General features: G+C 41.1%; 1 protein-coding gene across 1 annotated transcript in view; it reads left to right on the top strand.

Moving 5' to 3' along the window:
- Window positions 1–6,921: 6,921 nt before the first annotated feature.
- Window positions 6,922–18,384, top strand: part of KCTD8 (potassium channel tetramerization domain containing 8) — a 98,330-nt gene continuing 86,867 nt past the window's right edge. The window contains exon 1 of the mRNA XM_061471787.1: window positions 6,922–7,815. Coding sequence (XP_061327771.1) covers window positions 6,972–7,815 — 844 coding nt within the window. The 5' untranslated portion in view covers window positions 6,922–6,971. The remainder of the gene's footprint in view (window positions 7,816–18,384) is intronic.

The following is an 18,384-nucleotide window of genomic DNA, read 5'->3' as shown; positions in this document are numbered from 1 at the left end:
ACATGTCCAGTGCCAATATGGTATTGAAGCACTTACCTCCTGTTTAGGCATTTCACTCTTATTAATTTCAGTGAATCAGGACAAGCTCTTGTATATTCTGTTATAGATCTGGTCGTGTTTTGCAGAATCAGCGCCATGCCCAACATTTCCTTTTTCTTTTTCACATAGTCAACAGAAATGTTGACATACAATATGGCAAGTTAGGACATTACTAGAAACATCACATTTCTTGGTTTTGCACATTAAAAAAATCAAGCATAATCTTATACTGAGAAATTATTGTGTATTATATTTTCTCTTATATTTTCTCCCTTAATGAAGAAGGAAAAAATTGTTACAATCATCCATTTCAATATTAGATAACCTACAACAAAGAGGAAAAATCTATACTGAGTTTAGTGGATCCATAATTTGTACTACTGTAGGAAGTTCCTGAAACAAACACTGCTGCATTAATTTCTGTGTGCTAGACTGTAGATAGATACCCACTCAGACATTAAGTGCCTACTTATCAGAACTCCTGAATACCACAAACACAAGCTGAAGCCAAAGGGAGCTCTGATTATGTAGACTCTATCAGAATACAGGAAAAGCAAAATCTTTATTGACAGAACACTTACAGTCATACTGTAGCTGCTCCAGCAGAAGTATGCACTAACACACCTATGTTCTATCAGTACCTGAGGTTTCTGGATTTGATTCAGTTTAGGTTCATAAAGAAGTGACAGTGAGAGAATGTGAGATTCCCTGTTCTGGTGACAGCAAAAAGGTGCATAATTACATAAAATCTGCTGCCATCACAAGTGTCCATAATATATGCTTTAATATTCAGGAGCCAGGTGTTAGAGAAATATAACCTAACCACTATAATGAAACAATATGGTGCCAGATATATATGTTTGTCTTGTTGAGCTGTTTGTTTTAGCAGAATCTGGAAAACTGATGCTTGAGAATAAAAAGAAATGCGCAGCTGAGCAGAACATCACTACGCAGTACTTCTATTCAGATCACTTCACGTTGATCAACATTTAAAAGATTTTTTTTTAAAAGGATAAATGAATTAAGAAGATAAAAAATAGTACATTTAAATGCTAAATACAGCCTACACTGAGAAAAAGTGAGAAAAATGTCATTGCCATACTGGAGACACACTTGCATAACTGTTCAGTCTATTAGGCCTAATTAACAGAATGTTAACAGATTCTTACTATGGGGGTGTTTATACGCAGAACATGCTAAAAGTAGAGTTTCATACACTGAAGTTAGAACTTAGTTAGATTTAGGTTAGTGCAAATTTACATAGAAGACACATCAGCCCTAAAAAGGACCTATGAGCCTAAGTACTTTGGAAATGTTAATTCTAAGTACCAGTCTTAATGATGAAAAAGAAATTGTGCATTCTTAATGGAACAAATTCAATAACATAGAATATCAAATTATTCTCCTGTATGTTTGGATAAAACAATATAATTGGAATATTTTAATGAAGCTAGACTGGCTTGTAATTCCTGGTGGTGTTCTTTGTATTGTTTTTGCTCTTGTATTATAGCATAAGGTAGTAAATACTCCAAACACCTATAGTATGAAAGAACAGGCTTTATTTTAACTTTCATAAATGACTCTGGAGCCAAAGAACTCATCGGATAAAGCTAATGCAGCTGTTGCCATAAATAACTCAAACAAAACGTTTCAGCTAGAGTATTATGGAGCTGACTTCACGTGGTAACCTCTGTAAATACTGTCAGAAAATGTATTCATTAGCTATTAGCAGCAGAAACTTCCAGTCTTTGGGAAATAAAATTTGCTAAATTCTTTTTTTATTAACCTGACTGACAAAACTTCTCACCAAACCTTTTTTTTCCTGAGAATACATAATCTTTGAAACCTTAATAACTACTTGCTATGTTTCAAATGCAACTTATGTATTTCTATGGACTGTGAAAAGAGAGTTTCTAAATTCTCAGAATCAAGTGTGCAGACTAATTTCTTCTGCTCTTAGTCCCAGCAGTGCAACTAAATAATCTATAATATTAATCTAAATGTATGCAATGGTGTTAAGGTCCTGAATGTACAAATTCCCACAGTATTAACTTTACACATACGAGTGCTTCTGTTTAACTCTGAGAATTAGTTACATAAATAAATACATTTCTAAATCCTTGTAGGACAGAGTTCCAATCATTTTGGAACAAAGCAGTGTTACATAAAAATACCTTTAAAGTTTAAAAAATATGAATGTTGGGACTAGAAGGAAAGTGTGGTATGGAGAACAGCTAATAAGGAACAAATGTAACATATATATTGAGATGATGACTGTTAGGTGGATGGGAAATTGACAAGCTCAGAGTCTTTAGAAAAGACATTTCTTTGGAAAGATGCTTTGTTGTCATCAGAGAATAAGATGTAAGGGAACTAGTATGATCTAAGAATTCTTAATAGGAAAATATTAATAACTTGGAAAGTGACAGAAATGACAACCAAAAGGAGTGAATCAGGAAAGTGGCCAAGACTTCCAAGGCTTACTGAGCCAGAGTACAGCAGTGTTAGAAATATGATTCTGCTGGCAGTTTGTCACATTCTTGTCTAGAATTTTAATGTCATTTCTTGGGCTGATGACTTTTTGAAAGACAACATAATCATCTTAAATGCTTATTAGGTGATTTCTGTAATTATTGCAGACACGCTCACAGTAATCAGCTGGAACTTTTTCTGCATGATGAACTACTCTTCCTGCCTGATCCTGCAGCTCAGGACAAAGGAACAATTCCCTTTGACTTCACTGGGATTCTGCCAGAAAAATCTTCACCCTACTAGTTCACCTAATTTATTAACTTGCTGGGATTACGGAATTTTCATAGTTCTCTAAGAACTTCCAATTAAGCGTCTGATTTCAGCATTTGCTCTTCTCCTACACATTATCCCCTACTTTTTTTGTTAATTTTAAGTAGACAAATAAGATATATTTTACAATTCAGTTTGAAAAGTGGTTTTGTATCCTTCCTTTTGTGCTATCCAATTATATTAAAAAATAAGGCTGTAATTGCAGGAATCACTTTGCGTACATTTTCTTTTCTTAATAAGACTGAAGTGTTGCTTTAAAACAAGCCTCTTGTGAAGAAAACTTTCACTTCCACCTCTCTCCTTGTCAGAAACTCCAAATGTTTTATTTAACAGTTTCTACCAAATGCAATATCACAAGACATTACTGAAACATTTTTAAAATGTAAGAAAGTAACCTTTTGCTGGATGTATCAGCTCAAAACCTGACAGAGCAATAAGCCAGGTAAATGTATTAATTCCTGATATCCTAATTTCCATTCCAGAACTGGACAGTCTCAGTAGCAGTAAATGTGCTCTATCTACACATTTTTTTTTCATAAGGATGCCCTGGTTGGGCTACATTATGTAGTCTGGATGATCTTCCTGACCCTCCGTTCTGTTGTTTCCCTCCCTCTCTCACAACAATCCTCTCCAATAAGTCTTGAATAATAGAACCATCAAATAGTTTGGGTTGGAAGGGACCTTCAAAGGTCATCTAGTCTAACTCACTTCCCCTGCAGTGAGCAGGGACGTTTCCATCCAGATCAGGTTGCCCAGAACCATATCCAACCTGTCCTTGAATGTCTCCAGGGATGGCACATCTACACCTCCCTGGGCAACCTGTTATAGTATTTTACCACCCTTATCATAAAGAAATTTTTCATCACGTCCAGCCTGAATCTCCCCTCGTCCTATCACAACAGGCCTTGCTAAAATGTCTCTCCCCATGTAGCCTGGTCAAACCAGCACACTGACTTACTCCAAAGCAGAAAGAACTACAGTGAAAAGATTTTTGCGGGGAAAGACGTCCTGCCTTGTGCCCCTCCAGGCTGCTTTCAAGGGGGTGGTGTTGTTGCCTGCTTTCACCACTCTGCCTACCTAAGGGAATCTCCAAAAGAAATTCTCCCTTACATGAAGTCTTCAGCCCTATCTCAAAACACTCCCACAGATGAGGAGCCAAATCATGGCAGACTTTCATCTGCATTTTTTTACTCTGCTTTAAGCATCAGAACCCTTACATACCTAAACTTTAAGGATATTTACTTATGTACTTGCAGCTTTACTTATTTCCATTGTCCTGGCCTTAGACTTCACTCAAATGGCACTGCAGGGTGCTGTTGCACTATGCATAATGTAAGTGTGTAGGAAGATGTTTCTTACCCCACAGGGCACAAATATGTTCTCTGTGCCCATTCTCATGAAAAATTATTTTTGGAATTTATATGAGCTTTTTTCATCAACTCAAAGACATTGCTGGGCCTAGCATATACTTATTTACAGAGGAAACCATGAGCTGACCAAATAATAGGCAGCATACAGAAGCTTAATACAGAATTGACTGCAAGTATTTGGTATAAGGATTTTTCCAGTGCTTCAGGCAATGGCTGTTGAGCCTAGAAAGAATGAAGCACTGATTCTCCCTTCTTTCCCTGATAATACTGGGAAGAAATTTCTTCTTTCCCTGAGTAATATATTAACATTTATTTTATGCATGACTTCTACACAACCTGCCAAACTTGGGCAATCCTGTGCGGTAAATGATCTCGCTCTAACATTTGTCAAGCTACATATCCTTACATTACATACCCTTACAAACACAAATCTCTAGAGAGAAGGTTTAAGACCTAGTTCTGTTGCAGTCACAGGCTTCTGCACATAAGGAAGAAATGGAATTGTCCCTTCTCTAGTGGCACTGCACTGGGTATGGCAGTATCCCACGATGATAATGTGGTGTTACGAGCCATGTAGTGCTCTGGCACGAGTTGTCTTAGATATGGTTAAATTACTATTCCATATTGCACAGAAGAGGGGGGGGACATAAAATTAGCAAAAACATTTCAAATGAGCCCTCAGGAAAAACTATATCCCCTTACAGGCAGGACTAAAACAATGAAAACTGTCTCCTTGTGTTTTAGGGGTTTGAACCTAAAGAAATGCATGACAAAATGGTCAATAAAAAATGATGCCCTGCTTTCTTGTTGCCTAGCAGACTGAGTGGTTTTTCTGACCTTAAGAGCATTTCAGATGAAATAACCAAGGAAAGAGAAAGAATGTTACTTAGTTACTTACAGTTGTCCCCTTTTTCAAAACTATTAATCAGTTTCAGTAAATAGGCAAGAAGGGGCACTGCAGAAATCTTTCCTGCACATTTGTTCTCTGCTCCAAGCCCTTCCACTCCCACATAATTCTTATGTTTGAACAAAACATATCTAGTTTCTAGGAGTCTTTGCTCAGTCTTCCCAGCACTCCCTGCCCGATGGGTGGGTGGTAGATGTGCTTCCCTTAGTACTAGCCATGTAAAAGCTAGAAGTTCTCTCTCAACGTAGATTTAGGGGTTGTTTATGGATAATAGAGGGAGGAAGGTAGCACCAGAGGCTGATTCACCCCACCTTGAGAAAGGTATGTCAGAGAGGTTGGATGAGGTGCTGTGAAGAGGTCTGTGTTACTGCTTTAAAGTGATAAGTCTACACAAGTAATTTAAAGAACATGACTAAGCTTTGGATGACTGATTTTCTTGATCACCAAGCACTAGTGAGAAGGAAAAAGCTGTAGCTCTATCTTCCTGCAAACTGGTGGCTTTTACCCCCAGGCCTGAAGTGACCCTTGTTTAAATGAATCAAAACTAAAGCATTTCCATGCATGAACCACCCAGCAAACAGTTACACTTAGACCTGGCACTGTAGTCAGAGAAATGCACTCAGATTTAGGCCTCACTTTTTGTTGGCATGAGGAATTGCACACTCTCATCTGACACATGCACAAGTCTGTGCTCTGATACATTCCAGCAGCACAGCCTGAACATACAAACATCAGAAATCTGGATGTTGGTTAGTTGTGGCTCTGCCTAAAAACAATACAAATTAAAAAAAAAAAATACTGCTTAAACAGAGTATGAACTTTGTTGCCTTACGGCCAAGAATCCATACACTAATGTGTTCCAAATCACAATCTATACCTGGTATCTGGATCCTAATGGCAGCTGACTTTTTCTGCTCTGAATCACCCCAACTCCATTGTAAAACTAGAGTGCACGCTAAGCTTCTCTCAAAATCAAGACTGCTGTGTGCTGTGCCCCAGCAAAGCAGTTGGACATCAAATGCAGCATTTGTGTCCCACCACGGCAAGAGGGTACATTTGTACCATCAGCACAGCAAACACGGTTTTCGTTTCCTCAATTAAATCCCCCCCCTCCCCCCCCCCCCCGCCTTCCCTCATGGTAAAGGTATGCTGATATAGGGAAGATGGTGAAAAATGCTATCATGTGCGTCTAGCAGAACACTACTTTTGGAAGGACGACCATCATTCTTCATTCTAGCACCCTGTAAGTGCCAACCGGAGTGACAGTATAAGGGAGGCAGACCGATCTGAAGGAGGCTGGGAGGTTTTCAGGGGGAAAACAAATAAGAAACCCAAAGCGAACCAGAAAAGCCACCCAGCCGAGGAGGGGGGAGGAGTCGAGGTAGGGGCTTGGCTCTTCCCTGGGCCGGGCCTGGCAGAGCTTCTCCAAACGGTAGCCGGCTCTGGCGGCCGCTGGGCCGTGAGCCCAGCGCGGTTGCGGGTCTCCGCGGCCCCACCGCTGGGCGGAGCGCGGGTAGGGGCAGACGCAGGGGCAGAGCTCGGGGCGGGCGCGGGTCGCGCCAGGCCGGGCCGGGCCAGCTCAGCCCGGGCCGGGCCAGCTCAGCCCGTGCCGCCGCCGGGGCAGCGAGGGGGCGCAGGAGGGCAGGTGAGGGCTGGCGCCGCGCTGCGGGGCCGTTCCGGAGGGCGGCAGGAGCAGCGGCTCCGTCCAGGCGCTTCCGGGCTCGGCGGTGGAAGGAGGAGAAGGAGGAGGGGAAGGAGGGGAGGGAGGAGAGGGGTGGGGTGGGTAGAGGGGAGGGAGGGAGGCCGGCTTTTTTAGGAGGGAGACCCTCCTTCGCGGCCGCCCGCTCGCAGCCATGGCTTTGAAGGAGGCGGGCGGCAGCATCCTGCCCATCAGCGACATGGTGTCGGGGCCGTCGGGCTCGCCGTTCCCCGAGGTGGTAGAGCTGAACGTGGGGGGCCAGGTGTACGTGACGAGGCACTCCACGCTGCTCAGTGTCCCGGACAGCACGCTGGCCACCATGTTCTCCCCGTGCCGGGGCGGCCCGGCGGCAGCTCGCCAGCTGCCCAGGGACAGCCGGGCTCGCTTCTTCATCGACCGCGACGGCTTCCTCTTCAGGTACGTGCTGGATTACCTGCGGGACAAGCAGCTGGCGCTGCCCGAGCACTTCCCCGAGAAGGAGCGGCTCCTGCGGGAGGCCGAGTACTTCCAGCTGAGCGACCTGGTGAAGCTGCTGTCGCCCAAGGTCACCAAGCAGAGCTCGCTCAACGACGAGGGCTGCCAGAGCGACCTGGAGGACAGCAACTCACAGGGCAGCAGCGACCGGCTGCAGCGGGCGGCGCTGGACAAGCGCTCAGGCTTTCTCACCGTGGGTTACCGCGGCTCCTACACCACGGTGCGGGACAACCAGGCGGACGCCAAGTTCCGCCGCGTCGCCCGCATCATGGTGTGCGGCAGGATCGCCCTGGCCAAGGAGGTCTTCGGCGAGACCCTTAACGAGAGCCGCGACCCCGACCGCCCCCCCGAGAAGTACACCTCCCGCTTCTACCTCAAATTCACTTACCTAGAGCAAGCCTTCGACCGGCTCTCCGAGGCGGGCTTCCACATGGTGGCTTGCAACTCCACCGGCACCGCCGCCTTCATCAACCAGTACAGGGACGACAAGATCTGGAGCAGCTACACCGAGTACATCTTCTTTAGTAAGTACCTCCCGTGCCCCGGCCCCGAGGTTGGGGTGGGTGTGCTCTGTGCTGTGCAGTTAAAAGTGTATCCGCACCCCTACGCTCCGACCCTTGGTCTCCTAAAGCAACATGTAGCCCAAGAGGAACTGGGGCTGCCGCCTCTCCACCCTCATTCGGTGCTGCCACCGCCACAGTTCCCATTTTATGCCATGCGTTGGGGAGCGGGAGGGACAGGGCTGCCTAGCGCCCTCTCTGCAGCGCTGCGGGGGACCAGCTTCTCCCGCGCATTGAAGCAGTGGGAGCGGCGCCCACCTTTTGGTGCCGAGTGTGCCAAGGGAAGAACCATCCCCCTGCACCACCTGGCCCGTGTCGGAGTCTCCGGGGTGGCGTCGCGCTGGTGCCGGGTCGGGGGGCTGCGGCAGTGGGGGGGGTCCCATTCCTGTGGCCGGGCGCAGTGCTGGCCCCGCGGAGGAGGGTAGCGGCGCTCCCACCCATCGAGGCGGTGCGGGGAAGGGTTTTAGTATTTTATGGCTGCTTTTCCTTCCCGAGTGAGCGCACTGCGCCTGGTCATGGTCTCCGTGAGGGAAGGGGCAGCCAGGGCACGGCCAACTTCCCGAGGAGCAAGAAACAGCGTGGTTCCAACAAGGGGGAAAGGGGGGGGGGGACAATGGAAAAAAGAAAATAAACCACTCCGTGGTCGGTACACAGCTCCTAAGCAACTTTGCTAGCTGGCTGTGGGTTAGGCTTTAAGGTTTCAGATCACTTGCAAATAGGAAAATCAAGCAATAACGAGTGAGTTTAAATCTGGCAAAGTATGTAGTGCTATGTAGGGCACTGGCTGGGCAGTGGTTTCGAGTAATGAAACCGCAGCTGGATGGAGAACACCAGCCCTTATCTGAGATTTGTCTTTGAAAGGCACAGGCAGCCTTAAACGTAACAGATGTTTTTGAGAGCCAACTGAGCCTATGGAAGAGTGAGGTGTTCTCCATTCGCTTCTTTCTTCTGCCTCTGTGTGGTCTCACGCTCCCTGAGCGCCGGACAGATTCTCTCGTAGAGCATCCACCTGCCGCTGTGGTGAGGTGGGAGATGCAGCCTCTAACTAATTTCATCAGCAGGGCAGCTAAACAGAAGCAACCTATTTAGTGTTTAAAACTGAACCTAAGCATGGTATTTAATAAAGGATGGAAATGTGGAAGGGTTTCTAGTTGGGGGAGAAATTAATTAAATAATTTACACTACTGTATATGGTATGGGTGGTGACCACCCTTTGTTGAGCAGACTTAAGTAGTTAAAAATCAACCTTCATACTATGTTAAATGAGTTTTTGAAGATTAATTGCATAGCTTATTGCCAATCATATTTCATTACCATGTGTAGAAATTGAGTTGTAGAGGTGCTTTACAATCTACAGGGTGGACTTTTATCAAGTATTTTACATGATTATTAAATCTTCTTCCTGAGAAAAATAGTCATAATGATTTTCTAAATAGCAGAAGTTCCTTATTGTTCTTACCAAGACTGTGAACACTTGGTTCTGTTTGCTCAGAAATAAATATGTAGGTGAAGAATTATTTGTGTGCATTTGTGATGCTCATAATGTTTTGGGTTATATTTTGCGTGTGGTTGCTTTATAGAACAGTGCTGTAATTCATATTAGTGTTCCAAATTAGTCCCTGGTGTAATACCACTGATTTGTGTGGAATAATGCTAGGGATGAATTTGATGCTCTACATCATGATTTTTGTTTTGATTTTCAGTCTTCCAAGTTACAATGTTATGATAAGTAAAACAGTTATTACTTAAATTGATACACTTAACTTTTTTTTTTGGTTTTTTTTTAGGTATGTTTTGTTTTTTTTTTTACTTCTGAGTGCAAAAATGGCTGAGAAAAAAAGTAGGCTGAAAAGTTGGGGAGCATATTTTAATTTTGGCTGCTTCTTATGTGTTTAGGAATCTTTTTTGTTTAACGATTTTATACATGTTCATATGATTAGATATATTTTTCTGAAATATAGCAATATGGAGACAAATCACCAAAATGGGAAGAGAAACAAACGAAACACAATGCCTGAAGTAATGCTTTAGCTTTGTTTGCTTGTTCGTTTTTAAACTAAGTGTCCAATTGATGATGACTATTGACAAAACAGAACATTATTATTAAATGCCCTAGATGCAAATACCCTAGATTGGGTGCTTGCTGTTGCTTTGCCTGGCTGCTGCAGAAGAATTCATCAAAGGGAGAGCAAACCTTGGAAGCCTGCATCAGGGGTGAGAATCATGGTCAGGGTTACTGGCTGCAGGCTCTCCAACAGCATTAGCCTGGACCGTATTCTTTCCTCGCTCATAAACAGACCTTAATATTCAGAGAAGAGCATTCACTTTTCAGTTTGTTCCTTGCCACATGTCCCCATGAACCCCAGTTTTGTTTGGGAGGTTGCTAATTTAAGAGCTCTCATGGGGAATGTCCAACTCTGGACTCTGCCTTGCAGAAAAAAGTATCAAGACAAAAAACTTCAGGGAGCTTATTCTGGTTTTGGCCAGCACCTGAGACTTAATTTGGTGCCAGCAGAGAAGAAACCTAGTGTTATGTTCTACTGGAAAAGCTCTAGCTGTGTTTGCATTTGTTATTCACAGCATGAGTATCTGCAACCAGCAACTGTATTAGTTGTTGGTCTGTACCTCTATAGCAATTACACAAACTTCTCTTTCACCCTTTCTTCTCAGGACTTGTGTTCAAGTCTGTAGCAAAGTGTTTGGAAAAATACATTAGGATGTATATGTTTCCCCCATTTCCTTAGGTCCCGAGTAACTATGTTTCTCACAGCTACTAAGGCATATTTGGTGGCCAAAGGTTTAATCTATGGTTTGTGGAACAGATTTCAGGTTTAGGTCTGTTTCTAGTATCTCTCAAACTTCAGTAGATATTTTGAGTTGAAATGATGATATATCACTTTTTTTTTAAACAAAAAAAAAAAGAGGAAATTATATTATTAAACTTTCAGGCAGATTAAATTCATCTTGGGTGCTACGTATATATTTAATTACTCTATGAGTTCCTTAATGTCTAGGGATGGGTTAGTTGTTGCAGACTAATTCTGATTGAAGAACCAGAGGTCGTTTGAAGCTGCTTACCAGAAAATAATGCTTCAGCCTTTGGCAACATGTCCTGACAAGTACAGAGACAGACTTTCCTCTTACTGTGCATAATTCCTACAAAAAACATTAGGTTCTTTGCCCGCAGTGGTGTGCAGGCTATCACGTATACAGTGACAGCTTCATTTGTCTAGACAATTACTACACGGCCAGAATTCAACCAGTGCTCACAGATCTGTTCCATGTACCCATTATAAATCCTGTCTTTTAATAGTTAATAAAAGGAGTAAATTCTTATGTGGTACTGAAAAGGGTCTAAGTATACTGTAAGCTTTTCCTTATTCCCCCCCACCCTTGATAGCTTGGCTCCATGATATTGAAGCTGTCACCTTAGTATACATGAGGATGATTTGGGTCAGTTAACATGACATGTAATGCATATGCAGTTTGGGAAAGAGGCTTAAACTCTTTTGCTGCTTAGTTTCAAGCTGCCATAGAGGACCACTGATTAGTTACCTGTTGGTGCACTGTGAGTGATGGCCTTCACAAAAGTTGCTTCTAGCTGGAGACAGGAGACCAGGAGGCAGGAGACCTTGCTTCACAAGGCTGCAGGCAACGTAACACTCCTTCTGTTAGCTGGTCCTCTTTGTGAGGAAAAAGTGTAATTTACATTTTTAAGCTTGTTTGTTTGTGTTTTTTTTTTTTTTTGAGGTTCACTGTATCTCTCAGTACTGTTGTGTAATGTAGCGTTGCCTGTGCATGCTATTACTATTTTTTTCTTCTGTAGAATCTAATTGGTCTTAATGGATTTTACATTTAACATCTACGCAATCTGACTTATGGGTGTTGAAAGCATCGTGCTCAGCTGGAAGCTCTCTGTGCTGAACTGACATGTTTATTGTAAGAAAAATGCAGTAATATCTCGTGCAAAAAATTTTGACATGTGTTCTATTTTGACATTCCTGTATCACATGTGACAATATCTTTTTCCTTGTCTCTTGCTTTAAACAGGTGACATTTGCATGAATTTATGGCGCTTATTTTACACTTGAAGTCACAGCAGTCTGAGATTATATGGTTTGCTGTAGAAATTGTCATAAGCAAGTGATAATAATTCTGTAATCAGTGGGGAATAAGCAGTTGGAAGCAATTAACTTTTAGGAAACAATATGGAATTTTGAAAAAACAAAACCCCCAAACCTGCAAAACCACAGCACCAAACCCCCTAAAAAACTTGCCCACAGCAAAACCTGGCTGACAGTTGAAACATGGGGAACAAACATGTTCAAAAATTACTTTGAAGTGTTAGTTGCTCTGTGAATGCTAAATTCAGCTCATTGGTGGGTCAGCAGATAAATTGCTTTTCTGAGGGCAGAGTGGTATAAAAGCCACCCTGCATGTGGTTTCTGTGACCATGCCAAGTTGCTCTCCATCCTTCATGTTGTAGTGCAAACTCTCTTGAAGGGTTAAATCAGTATCACAAGTATGACATAGGAAAGTTTCAGATTTCTGACAGTCTCAAGATCTATGAATGTTACTTCTGGTAGGACTATTGAGCAAAGCCCTTTAAAGAGAGACTGTAGGCAGTTCTGGCCCTGTGACTTTGGAAAACTGACATAAAAGTTAAGGATTTTCTGCTTTGTGATTCCAGATGAGCTTTAATAAAGTTTAAAAATAAATAAATAATAGACTACTCTTTATCTTGTATTTTTTTCCAAAAAGATATGTCCCTGAATGCAAAGGGATGAATCAAAGTGTGCAGTCATAAATTACTAATATGAGAATATCTCTCTTATGCCACCACTTGACATAACATATGCTAATCTAGACTACTGAAACTGGTGTTCTCATTTTAGTCGTAATTTCAACCAAGAAACTTCATTTGAGAATGATTTTAATATGTGAGATTAAAAAGTTTCAACAAATTCATCCTTTTAATAAATAAATAAGGAAACCACCCTGCATTCCTCTACAGTGAAAAACTGTGCCAGGAACCTTTGGAGTTTTTTTATGCTTCAGTAGAAATACACAAGACTCAATGCAAAGATTTGTGATCAAATTTTAATCACTATATCCAATTCCTGGTCTTATTACAATAAAATAATTTTTTTCAGTACTTTAGAGCCACTTGATATTTGCATCTGAGGATTGGAACTGTTGTGCAGTATTTTAAAAGTAAAATTAGAGATTAACTGAGAAAATCAACTATCCTGGATGTTGCCAGGATCAATACTAGATAAGCAATAAGCACCTTGATACAAGGTGATATTTATGATGTTGGGAAATAGAAACACACTGGGTTTTGATATTATCCTGGACTTGCACTTCTTGTGGATTACATGGGAACAGTGATGGTGTTGAAGAAGCTGACTTTGCTGGATCTGTAATATTCTGCAGGAAAACTGCTTCTTGGTGTCAGATCACTTCATACATTTTTGAGGATTTATGACAGTAATTGCAAGGAAATGTTTACTTTTCCACAGTAGTATGAACAAATCATATTTTATTTTGTTCTTTATTGTCAACATGAACTTCTAGTTATCTGCTGTTCAACTGCAGAATTTATGTGTACAAAAGTTTTCTGCATAATAGTGTGCCAGGCACATGATTTAAAATTAAAACATTACTGCTAATAAAATACATTTTTCAATATACTTGATTTTTCAACATGATATGGCTGGTATTTCACTGCTTTTTTTTTTTTTTCCTTTGCAGCAAATACCCCATTTGTTATACTGTGATGAGAATTTGTGTGGCGAACAAAAATTCACTAATCATTACACCAAGAGGGAGTTCATAGATTCTCACATTATCCTCTTTCTGCCACAGTTCCACATTTAAACATAGGTTTCCAGAAAGGAAAAACTGCCCAGGCAGCTCTTGCAGATGTCAGAAGTAGTATGCTATCGTTATGAGAAGTGGCAGAAAGAAACGCTCTCTTCTTGGTCCAGGTGAGCATCAGTATGGCTTGAACAAAGAGACCAGAAATAATTGGTCATGTTTGAGTGTGTTACCAGTTTAAGGGCGAAATCTATGAAGCCAGATACCTAGATGGGCACAGAAGGTAAGTGTGTAAGGTGGCATGCAGCCATCTCATGCTTCTGGGATCCTGGGCTACTTGAGACTTGTGTGGTACCCAGTGTAACTCAGAAACAGCTTAGCGTTGCCCTCTATTGTCTCAGCAACTAGGCATATCCCAGGTGTCACTGCAGAGACAGCAATAGCACAGTACAGATTTACACTCTGATTTTCCATCTCCAGTTTCAGATCACTTTATTGCCAGAGTCATGCAGGAAGTCTGCACAAAGTTGATCAAGGTTATGTCTGCAGGGCTTTTCCATGCCACAGACTGGTTATTTGGTTGGTGCTTGTTTCATAGAATCACAGAATGGTTTGGGTTGGAAGGGCCCTTACGCATCACCTAGTTCCAACTGCCCTCCCCCTGCCAAGGGCTGGGACACCTTCCTTTAGACCATGTTGCTCAAAGCCCTGTTGACTTGGTGTAACTGTTGAAAAAAGCAGGACTCACTATACCAGCTAACATCCTAAACTGGGATGTTACTTTTATATCCAAGGATGATTTTATTTCATTTCTGCCTATCACATCCTTATTTCTTAAGTCAGTTAGAATACTAATGACACTCAAATCGTGGCTCTTTTATAAACTGAGCCACTGGTAGTTCAGTGGAAAATCCTTAAAAAAATGACCAGGCAAATTTCGTTTTGCTTTAGCAAATTAAATGCTTCATGATGGATTTCCCAGGGAGGCTGCTTACTCCAGCTTGATAAAACTGCATATTCTTTTTGAGAAAAGGTAATTTATACTCTAGTTAAAACTGTTAGGAGAAAAAAGTGCTATGTCTAAAATTAAATTAGCATTCTCAACAGAGTTTAAGTATTATCTGATTTTTATTTTTATTCAGGATTATTCAGTTTATTTATTTATTTAGGACCTGAATGGAATTAATTGTATAAACAGTGACTAACAGCGTGTGAAACTTGCACTCATGTCCCATTCACATCTGTAAGATAGACCTTCACTGAGACTGAAGCAGCAGATGTCTTGCAGTCTTTCATGCAAAAGTGAAATTGAAACTACAGAAGTGATTATTTGCTTTCATAACTGTTTCTAGTACAAATAATCTTGGCATTGGTAAGCAGTGATGTTTTTAAGTTTTCATGGCACTTTCAGAAACTAATGACATTCCATTTTGGTTGCATTTTAGCAGATTGTGGTAACAAAACTTGTCATATTTCTTACATTTTGACAATTTAGCTTCAGAAGACATTTAAATTAAAGAATGCATCTTACTGCAAGGTGTCACTCTATTTATATCATCACATCTAAATATTTTGAGGATTTCACCACACATAAAAATCAGAGTGGTGTTAATGAGTTTTATGTTTCTAGCAACAAGATGAATACAGTGCTTTAAAAATGTTTATGCAAATATTACTTCTTCTCTGTGGAGTGGCTTCTATTTTGATACTGTCTTCCCCAAAGTTGCTCAAAAAAGGATTTAAAGGTAGAGAACAGTGTGTTTACCCATTCTTAGCCCTGTGGGGTCTGCATGGCTGTAAGCTGTGTCAGTACTGCTTTCAGTTACAGGTGGTGTACCGATTCCTTCATCAGTGCTTTGCAGATGAGAGTAGTAGGGTCGGAATTCAATTGTTCACTTTCTCATCGCACCCCATATGCCTGGCCCCTATGATGGGGCTTTGAGCCAAGATCCAAGCAAAGGAGGTGCTACTGCCTCTGGGGGCTGCCACTGCCTCTGGGCTGTGTGCGCCTCAGGTGCGCTTTGTACAGCTTGTGTCATGTACCCTTGCCTAACTTGTTTTCTGTTCCAGTGGCATGCACTTAGCAAATACAGAAAACTAGAGTGGCTTATAGAATAATAATTAAAAAAATTACTTCTTTTGAAGGGAATACTGCAACATTTAAAAAAAAATACAGTGACTCAATCCAGGTACAGCAACTCAATTACAAGTGCAAGTACACATGGTGATGATAGCTAATTCTACATTGAAGTGTAGATACACTGCACATCTCTGTGGGGGGAAAGAGTGGGCTGAGAAACTGAAGAGAGAAATCAACACCATCATTAACTTTTATTAATAAAATCAAATATTCCAGGTATTCACTTAGCATACATTCAGTTGTATTACACTTAATACATACAGGGAAGTTCTCTTTGCATTAGCAGAAAGATATGATTCAGAAATTAAATCTGTCAGTATATTTTATTTTTTATATGAACAAACAACAATAACCTTCAGATGCATTTTTAGATTTTTTCTTTCATCCTTACTGGGATTTACCATTTAGTATTATTAACAAATATTCCCAAAGAGAGATGAGTTGGTGTTCAGGGACTTTTGTCACATTTTGTTATAAACAGCCTCTTGCAACTTAAGTTAATAGTAAAGTTGTTTTATATTTTATTGAATGTAGATGTTTAGAAATTCCTGTAAGGATTACAACAATTTCTGTGTGTTCCATGGAAGTTTGTGGAAACATGAAAGTGTGCTATGATTCCACATGCATTTTATTAGTTAATATTTTATATATGTCTCAGGTACCTATCTGTGAAGCTGTTTATATTTGTTTAATAATGGGAGGGAGAAAGGCCCAGGATTGCATTTATACATGATTATATATACTTTCATATGTTTCGTAACAGTTTAATTACACCAGATTTTTTTTCTGTCTGTTACTCAAATCCCCATGAAAACCACCATTCCTGCAAAGCTGTGAGAGTAATGACAAATGTCTGTTTTGTGTGTTCAGAAGTATTCTCTAGCACTTCTGGTTGTTAATCCAAGGTTCTTTAATTCTTATTGGAACTCACAAATACAAAATAATACGAAAATCAACTACGAAAGTGTTAGAAGACAGATAAAGTAAGTCAGTAAAAGAGAGTGCCAACAATTTAATCAGTGTGATGTGTAGATAATATAGTGAACAAAGACTAAAACTAAACAGTATTTTACTAGTTTTTCCTAATAAACACATTTTCTTTCCCTTTTGTCCCACAATCAGTCATTTATGGCCAGATGCTTCTCAGTATTGTTCTTTTCAGACAGCTGTTAACTGTTTTTGTTGTTAATGCCTATTATGGCTTCTGAGCTGATCTGAAACAAGTAGAGGCATGGCTACTCTTGCCACATAGTTTTGTCACTTTCCAGTGTTTGGGAATATAAATATCACTCGTATCATCCTTCTAAATATACCAATATACAGCCTTATAAAAGTTATGTGAACTTCAGGAAAAGAAACCAAAACCAAAATAATTCAGCTGTTCATGATGCAAGATAGAATGGGACTAATGTTCAAGTCGGGTTGTGCCTGGCCTCTCTTACTTCCAGAATTTTGGCATGAAAACCCACACCTGCTTTTCTGAGTGGCATACCCATTCAAAGTACCATTTCTTCAGAGCAGAAACTGTCAGCGTCTGTATGGGTAGATAAGCTAAACCAGAGCTACATAAGGAATATAACTAAGACCACTGTAATTTTCAATCCTTCATGGAATTTTTACTTTCCCAGCAGCCATAACTTTAATTTTCTCTGTTAGCAGTCCCTCAGAAAGATGTGCATATTTACCTGTTTTTGTGTGTCGTAGTTTGCAAACATAAATTACTGATCTTCATGCCATTGATTGGGGATACAAATGAATGTAATGTTAATATAATATACATACTAGAAATAAATATAGTGTTTCTAAATGTTGTAGACAGAGATAAACAAAGTCTATGTGGTTTTGCTTCCCAAAAACCCATCTGGAGTAACAGATAGGATATCCTTTGGCTTCAAAATAATCCTGTAATTCTTTAGGACAGAAGGGACAAACTTTTCAGAAATATTTCAGTTAGTGTGTGATAATTTTAAGCACTACTTAAGTTTTTGAAGTTCTACCTCATAACCTGCTTTTTCCTATGACTTTTAGTTGCCTAGTAGTCCAGCCTCTAGTCATAACAACACCCACATTTTCATTCCTGTCCTTTATTTACTTTTTCCACCTGCAGCTGAAGTAGTTTGGTGTCTAAATTGGTGGAATTATGCCCCTAAATAATTGCATCTGTGATGACATTTAATTACAGGAAGAAGAATGCGCTCACAGTAGAGATTATGTTAAATGCACTCTGTCTAATCAGACCCCGGTGACTGACTTCTGGCAGTGTTTTCTTCCTAAATCCCGTTGCTGTTGATGCGATGAATAAAAGCTGTGCAGCTTATGCAAGTCTATGTCTTCAGAAGATGTTTTTCCTTTTCTGATTTGTGGGTCTGATATGGACTTAGTAGCAAGGCTGAACATTGTTCACCCCTGCCAAAAACACGTGTGGACCTCATGGTGCTCTTTGTTGGCTTGTGGCTGGTCAGGACAGGGCTATGGGGGTCTGGAGACTGGCTCTGCTGTGGCCTTGGCGACTGCTTGTGGCCTTGGGGCCCTGGGAGGGGAGTAGGTGGCAGGATGGGGCCCTGGATGGAGTT

This window comes from Pezoporus flaviventris, unplaced genomic scaffold, assembly GCF_033815535.1.
Source record: "Pezoporus flaviventris isolate CSIRO_AGI_PZ_B2104156 unplaced genomic scaffold, CSIRO_AGI_Pfla_v1 ptg000002l, whole genome shotgun sequence".
In the NCBI taxonomy this organism is placed as follows: Eukaryota; Metazoa; Chordata; class Aves; order Psittaciformes; family Psittacidae; genus Pezoporus; species Pezoporus flaviventris.
This window is presented reverse-complemented; position numbering and strand designations above follow the sequence as displayed.